Raw genomic sequence first — 8,779 nt, forward strand, 5'->3', positions numbered from 1 at the left:
AATACTGAGGGGCCTATGTAAGCGACTGCGGCAACCACACTTTGCAATTTTTCAAAATGTGCGACTTTTCTAGTTATTATTATTACTATTATTACTATTATTTTAACGACGGACAAGGAAGCACCATCTCCCGCTGTGTGTCAAATCTGGTACCCATGAAATGATTTTTTACATTTGGCTGATTATAAGTTGTGATGGGGGTTGGAAACTATTATGATCTGGCAACCCTGATGATTGTCGTGTGGCTCCCGCCCATCCCACACACACACACACACACACACACACACACACACAGTTACAGGCTGTTTGTTTGTTTAGAAGTAAAAAGAGCCAAATAAACAACTCAGGCCTACAGTATATAGGCCTGAGTGAGCCTGGTGAAAAAAAGCTCGACTACACTGTTGGGAAACAGCTGAAGGCTCCTCTCCATCCTACTAAACTCAGGTGAGCAATGTTAGCTAATTAGCTGCTTGGGCTTAGCATGAAAGGAATTGTGGAATTCGACTACAACGTTCCTTCCTTGGTAAATGTTACAAGTGTTATTGAGCCCTGAGCTACTTCTCTACTCCACTCCACTACATCTCAAATTTTGACTTTTACTCCACTGCAATTATTTGAAAACTTTAGTTACTTTAATTGTGTGTGTGTGTGTGTGTGTGGAGGGATGGATGGATGGATGGATAATTTGGCTATTTGGATGTGTTGTGAGCTTGTAGATCTGCCACTTTCAAAATATTTATAATATATACATTGTTTTAAATCTTCCCCTTGGGTCCCCATATTATTTTTGGGGGGTCCCCAGTTTGACATTAAAAAAAAGTTTTTGTAATTTTTCTTAATTCTTTTAGGTTTTCTGAGCTCAATTGCACCCAAAAAACCTGAACGTTACACACATACAAATATACTAATTATACTTTTTAGATTTTGATTCTAATTTATACAAAACATACATTACCCACTTCAGCCATATAATATATTTGAAAATAGCCAATCTATACCGTGAGCTTGTAGATCTGCTATTTTCAAAAGATTTTACTGTACCTTTGAAAACTTGAAATGGGACATTCTACATAATGGGTACTTTCTTACTTTTGGTACTTTAAGTACATGTTGATACCAATAATTGTACTTTTACTCAAGTAAATTTTGAATTCTGTCTTTTACCTGAGTATTTCTACATTGCAGTATTCATGATACTTTTACTTAAAGGTATATTCAGTGATTTCACTTACCGGTAATTCAAATCATGTTTTTTGTTTTTGATAATCCTCTCTACTATAGAGTGTGCTGACCATATAAGGAGTTCCTCCCTATCCCAAATTAACCCCTGGGGTCAAAAAACCTTAGGTTTCGTTTTTGCCTAGAGGGCCCAGCCTTCATCCAATCAGGATGAGGGGGGCGCCTTGGTGCACGTGCTGTTGGCCTGTTGCGTCTCCCCCCCACTGTAGTGCGTGCATGTGCACATCTTGTTACCAGGGCGGATTTTTTTTCCAAATAACCAAAATCACTGAATGCTCCTTTAAGTAAGAAATGTATCTTTCACTTGAATTAATCTTTCTTTCTTTCTTTCTTTCTTTCCTCTTCTCTAAATGGGGTGAAGCTAAAGGAGTTAGATGGCGGGAGCTTGACGCCGCTGGAAGGCTCAACCCGACGGCCCTTAGAGATGGAGATCTGTCCATGGATCCATGTATCTGCATGGCGGCGGGCAGGGATTCCTCCGCTCTGTGGGATTCTTCTGATGAAGACGGCTCAAAGTAGGAACCCCCGTTAGGCCACAATAAAGTACTACAGACGAAAAACCGTTTAAGTCCACACTAATTTTCCATAATGTATAAATGATGGATAAGGGGTCAGGACAACGAGGCCTTTTCGTGGAGGGGTGAGAATAAAATTTGGACTTAAACTGTTTTTCGTCTGTAGTACTCTGACTTTGTTTGTTCATTTGTGGTGAATTTTAGGATTTTCCAAATAAAAGACTGCGCTGCTACGGACGGCAGTGAGGGACATTCGACTGAATCGCGGGCAGCAGTGAATTAGTTCGTGCAGGCAGGTGGCCATACATCCGGTTTTAGGCCGGACAGTTCGTTTTTTTACCCAGGTGTCCTCCTTCCAGCTCAACCTCTGGCCGGACACATAATTGTCAGTTTTGTTTTGTGAGAGCGAGTGTGTGTCATTTACATGTCTCTGTAAATCTCCTGTTTCATTGGTGTTGAATAGCCTACAGCTCTGCAGCCAGCCTATACTGGCATAAATGTACATGTCACGGTCATTGTCACGTTTCATTGGCTCACTCAACAGTCACTCACGCAGTCACGCAGAAAACTCCTCCCATACTTATATACATGGAACTGCCGTGGCCCGTGGGGAACCGATGCTGTGTGTGGTCTGCGCTCTCGCTAGGCTTTTGTGTAACGCAGATGAGATAATCAACCAAAGATGCCGAAAACAAAAAGTGAGCAATGGAGCACATTAAAAAAGTCGCGTAAAATGAAACGCTTACTAGAGTTAATTTAATTTCTTCAAGACAATCTACAATTTTCATTTCATTTCTTCAAGACAATCTATGAATTTAATTTAATTTCTTCAAGATAATCTACAATTTAGACTTAATTTCTTCAAGACGGGCTGCGATTTACATTTCATTTCTTGCCCGAATTATGATCAATCAGGGTGTGCTCTTTGGTCATTCACAAACAAAACACTACATTTTAGGATTACTCGTCACTCTACATATAATGGAAAGGATCCCAAAAACCAATAGGCAACACTTGATACGACAGAGAATCAATCACGTAAAGGTTTGTCAATTCACACACTATCCATGAATTGACCAAATAACAACAGTTCAGTCTTGCTTCAGACAGATTTGAAACATCAAAACCAATCTTCATTTCAACATACTCCAAGGCTGACAACCTGGTGACGTCATGCTAGATTACACATTACATTAATGTAACGTCATGCTAGACCCACACACATATATATATTCATATATAATGCCTCACAAGTCCCTTTAATCATTTTATGGCTCAGAAACAACACCGGTTAGACTTTCCTGTGTAAACGCATCAGAAACTCAAAGCGCCCGGTTCACGCAGCTTTTTAAGACAGACGTTAGTCTGGTTTCGTGAACCAGAAGCGATCTGGTTCAGAAACCAGACACGATAAAGATGGAGGCGGAGGATCTCTCGTCCGGCTCAGCCCCGCAAGCCCCGCAGACCCCTGGCCTCTCCTCTCTGTCCTGTCCAGCTCCGGCCCAGACGGTGGGTTCCGCCCCACAGACCCCTGGGGGCCGTTCTTCCCCCGGGTGCCCCGGGGGCCGCTCATCCCCCGGGTTCCCCGGGGGCCGCTCATCCCCTGGGGGCCCCGTGGGCCTCTCGTCTCTGTCCGGCCCAGCCCTGGCCCAGGCGGTGGGCTTGGCCTTGGAGACCCCCGGCCTCTACGTCTTCTCCGACATCCTGGAGCTCCCCAACGTCCGGGAGATGAAAGCCGGCCCCCACGCCGCCGTCTACCAGCTGCTCCGCCTCTTCGCCTACGGGACCTACAGCGACTACGTGGCCCGGGCCGCCTCCCTGCCGGAGCTGAGCCCCGCCCAGAGAAACAAGCTGCGGCACCTGTCCGTGGTCTCGCTGGCGTCCAGCGAGCAGCGCTACCTGCCCTACTCGCTGCTCCTGCAGCAGCTGGACATGAAGAGCGTGAGGCAGCTGGAGGACCTGCTGATCGAGGCCGTGTACAGTGGCGTGATCCACGCCAAGCTGGACCAGAGGAACCAGCGGGTGGAGCTAGACTCCAGCGTGGGCAGGGACCTGAGCCCCAGCCGGCTGCCGGCCATCGTGAACACCATGCAGGAGTGGTGCTGCGGCTGCGAGGCGGTGCTCGGTGACATCCAGGGTCAGGTGACCCGGGCCAATCAGCACAGGAAGAACCACCTGCAGCAGGAGGCCGAGGTCTCCAACCTGCACAGGAAGCTCAAGGCCGCCAGCAGCTCCGCTTCCTCCTCCTCCTCCTCGCCGCCGTGCTCTTCTGGCCAACGTTTCGCTGTTTCCGCCCACGCCAGAGGAGGAGGCGGCGGTGGCTACACTTCCGCAAATCTGGACGAAGACGTGCTGTGGGGGGACCCTACCTCCTCCTCCAATCAGGAAGCTAACAAACAAGCAAATGGCAAAAAGACTTCAAAGGGCAAAGGGACCAGCGGCAAGATCTGGTCCAAAGCCAAAGCAATGTTTAAGAGACAACCGGAGACGAGTCCGGTTGGAGACGAAATACACGCTCTCCAGATGAACCCTGACCTCAACTGACCCTGGCTGACCTTTAACCTCAGCTGACCGCCAGACCGCCACATCCTGACAGAGACACACCCACTGGTGCTGGATTCGCACTGGCAGATACAAAGCTAACAGACTACCATTAATTTTCAATGGAAGCCACATGAAGATACAAAGCTACATGATGCTACCATTCATTTTCAACAGAAGACATGGATACAGAGATACAGGCTACCATTAATTTCCAATGGGAACCATGTGTTGCCATGCGACCCAGTAGACAAGCACATTTCTTTTTCACTTTTCAGATATTGTAGGAGGAGCCTCTGAAGAAATGAAAGTGTCTTTTTAGGATAGAAACCGTCTATACCGTAGCGTAGGTAACCGTCTATAAGAGGATCTTTCTTTCTTTCTTTCTTTCCTTCTTTCTTTCTTTCCCTTTCTTTCTTTCTTTCTTTCTTAATTTCTTTCTTTCTTTCTTTCTTTCTTTTTTCTCTAACCGTCTAACTGTCTACTACTTTTTTGTTAACTTTATGTTAACATTATGTTCTACTAGTCCATATGACCCCCCCTTTCTCTCTCGGCTCCCCTCTCTCTCCCCCCATCTCCCCAGCCTATCTCTTTTTCTCCCCCATCATGTGGCACACCCGTTATGCGATGCTCATCCAATCACTGTGTGCAATATCTGCAGACGTGTTCCATACTCAAATTTTGTAACGCAACATCTAACATTATTAGTTAACACCTTGCCACCAAAACCTTCGGCGTGGTTCCCAGATTGATGACAGTAAACACACACACAGTGCTTTTATTTTGAAAGGCCTTCACTTTGACTTCCTCCCCAACTAGCGAGACCCACTCTGAATGAATAAAATCACACCTGTGTCAAGTGAGGGGTGCTCTTATCATACATCATCATACATCATCTCATTCTGGCCAATCACAATTTGCGTCCTCACTTTTGTCATCAATGTTTGTGTTTGAGTGCACAACCACTCAAACCTAGTCATAGGAAACGGTAGAAAAACAATGTTGGTGTTACACTCTAGTCTTTTCTTACACAAAGACCCAAACCTATAGTCATACGGTAGCAAAACAATGTTTGTGTTTACACAAACCCTCAAAGCTGAACATAGGAGGGGCTTGCGCCCCTCAAAAATCAATCTCGTGTGAAGTGAGTGGCGCTCTTATCATCATACATCATACATCACATTCCGTGCTCAGCCAATCAGCTGAGCACATTCCGTGGTTAAACAGACAGACATACACACAAGGCTGTGCATATAGTAGCCGCTCAAAAACCTATACATTTCGTCAATTATGGCAAGAATCAACATCACCAATTACGTCAGTGGCAGTCAAAGAGATTATTAAAGGGGAGGTTAAATGGCATTCACAGCTCACAAAAGCAATCAACACACCTGGATAACCAAATTGCAAATAAGTCTGTAATTGAAAATACAAAACAATTTAGTTTGACTCTCATTGGACCGTGCATTTATTTGCTTCCACACACGCACGCCCCTGATTGTCGATCATATAGAGCTGAGGTGAACGCCATTGATCGGAATCCATTCCGTCCTACAGAATGCTGTGCTAAACTCTTCATCAGGAAGGAGGAGGAAAGGAGATCCACGCTGCCGTCGTGGTGGAGCGCCAGGACCTGTCCAGAGTGCCCATGCATGCCAAGTACCAGATGAACGTCCATGTCTTCAACACCGTGTCTTTATGCTGGTGGGAGTTACGAAGACGACGTCCCCTCGTATATCCATGCTGTGTATCCATGCGGTGTAGCCGCTCACCAGAGCTTTTCGGATACATGGCTGTGCTGATGGAAGATGTCATCTACATCTGGGGAGGATACCCCAACCACAGGCGGCTTCACGTCTTCGATGTGGACGGGACGCCCACCGTTGGCTGAAGAACAAGGTTTCTGGGACTGTTCCGGAGGGGAGGTGGAACCACTCGGCCTGTGTCTTGGGGAAGGTCATGTATGTCCACGGAGGATGGAACGAGCATTTCACTTCCAGTCTGAATCATGAAGTGAAATGAAATGAAAAATCACGAAAAAACGTGGATGGACCTGCATGGGGCCAAGTGCAGCTTTGGGCAGTAGACAAAGATGAAACAGGAACAAGGTAAAGAACAGATGAAAAGGACCAAGTTTAACCAAGTTAAATAACCAATGACAATAAACAACTTAGGTTTTTGTGGGCTTTTAGGTCGGCAATTGTTCATGTTCATGTAGGGAGGAATAACGGAGGGGTCCAAGTATTGAGCCCTGATGGACCACAGAAAGCTGTTTCACATCCAATCACAAACATATCAAACTGTTAATAAAGTATTCAATCAATCAATCGATCATATCAGACATTGTGCAGTTTTATTTCCATTTATTTAATTTAGGGTGGAAGCAAGTCACATCAATATTTATACTCGGTACATAATAATACATTATTAGTGTCTGAGTGATAGGGATTGCCAGTAGGGGGCGACATTACACAATACATCACGACTGGATGATTCAGTTCAACCTCTGCTCCTTTCATCAATCATGTATCAATATAATAGAAAACATAGAATCCCAACAAGATGTATCCTTTATCAATAGCACAGAATGATAATAAGACTTGATCTAAAAACATTTCTTCAGCATTTTCTAGGATTCATGTATGAGTCCGATATTCCTACTGTAGTTTCAACCTGGTGCTCATATCAGCATGTCATTAACGGTATAATTGACCTGAAATATTCTCTATATATTTATATATAATAATAAAACCAACAAACAAATCTTCAAAAATAGCTAAAATAGACTACAGTACATTTATGGGAAATGTGATAATATTTTTGGCATACACAAATATTGCAAAATACATTTTAATTGACTAGATTTAGTAGACTAAAACTTTGCACTAACTGTATAGGGCTGGCAACTGGCAATGTTTTTGGTAAATTATTGCCCTACTTTTGTCTGTGATTTGTGAATAAAAACCCATTGTTGTGGTTACATATACCGTGATATATTGTTTATATATCACTATATTATAGCAATTAGTAATATATTGATTATCGCAATATATGGAATATTGAGCCGCTGCTTCTTCGCCAGCTTAGGTCGGGCATCTGGTTAGGATGCCTCTCGAGCGTCTCCCTAGGGAGGTCCTCGACGCACGTCCCACTGGGAGGAGACCTCAGGGCAGACCAAGGCGCAGATGGAGGGATTACATCGACTCACTGGCCTTGGAACGCCTCGGGATCCCCCAGGAGGAAGTTACTATATGTTGCTCTGTAGAGGAATGTCTGGAGCTCTCTGGTGGAGCTGTTGCCCCCGTGACCCGACTACGGATAAGCGGTTGAAGATGGATGGATGGATCGTGATATTATCATTATCGTGGGCCTAATATCGCCACAGATAGTATCGTGAGGTACCCTTATCGTCCCACCCCTATGGACATACAAGGTTTCTACCTTATGACAGATTAATGTATTTTCAACAGATTTCAGGCATGCCTTAGAGTAGTTTAGAGTAGTTATTTTATTAAAGAACTGATCAAATTAGAAATCCTGTTGATGACTAAACACAGAATAAGCAGAATAAATTAAGTAAAATGGAAAAATAAAGAAGCGATTTAGTTCAGATGGTCGTTACATAATGTTCTCCTTTTTATCAACATGATAAAACTGTCACTATCTCCATTAGTAGGATATGTACACACACACGTGTATGTGTGTACACACACACACACACACACACACACACACACACACACACACACACACGACTATATACAAGGAACACAATAACAAAATGTAAAGCCTTCTCTTTATCAAATATATATAAGTGTATCATATCCATAAGACTCTGTTAAAATGCTGTCGTGTCGTGTCGTGTCGTGTCGTGTCGTGTCGTGTCATGTTGTGTTGTGTTGTTGACCTCATGGATACTTTTAGTAGTTCATACTGTGTACAGTTCGCTCTTGCGCATGCGGCACGGTACAGCCGGGATCGAACCAGACAGTCCACAGAGTTACACTTTAACCAGCTTCTCAAACTGTGGGTCAGGACCCCCAAGTGGGGTCACGGGAAGGTGACGGTGGGGTCTCAAATTGACAAGGGAAAAACAAATGATGGATTTGTTTTCTCAATAAGGTCCCGGCAACAGATAAAGACTACAATATACTTTATGCTTCCAATTACAGAGGCTACTTTTAAAATGTGCATAATTTCAACTTTCATTGCAATTTCAACAAAATGTCACTGTAAATTTAGTTTGAGGGCTTGCCAAAATATAAGTCCCCCATATAATCTTATATATAAATAAATGCCCTTTACTGGGCATGTCTTAATAGACATAAAATACTATAAAAAAATGCAGGACTATATATACAGGAGTATACGGTCCATGTACTGAGCATGTGTTAATAGGGGAAAACCATTCCACTAAAATAGCCGACGTATACAAGCTCACAATGCATCAGATCTACAAGCTCACAACGCAACACGCTGTGTTC

At 44.1% G+C, this 8,779-nt stretch overlaps 1 protein-coding gene across 1 annotated transcript; it reads left to right on the forward strand.

The window, feature by feature from the left end:
• Positions 1-3,170: 3,170 nt before the first annotated feature.
• Positions 3,171-4,298, forward strand: LOC306932216 (COP9 signalosome complex subunit 7b-like; the record flags this gene model as incomplete). Its single annotated transcript, XM_079513913.1, has 1 exon — positions 3,171-4,298. The coding sequence occupies one exon, from the start codon at positions 3,171-3,173 to the stop codon at positions 4,296-4,298; it is 1,128 nt and encodes a 375-aa protein (XP_079370039.1).
• Between the last annotated feature and the right edge of the window lie 4,481 nt (positions 4,299-8,779).

This window comes from Electrona antarctica (genome assembly GCF_951216825.1).
Source record: "Electrona antarctica genome assembly, chromosome: 2".
In the NCBI taxonomy this organism is placed as follows: domain Eukaryota; kingdom Metazoa; phylum Chordata; class Actinopteri; order Myctophiformes; family Myctophidae; genus Electrona; species Electrona antarctica.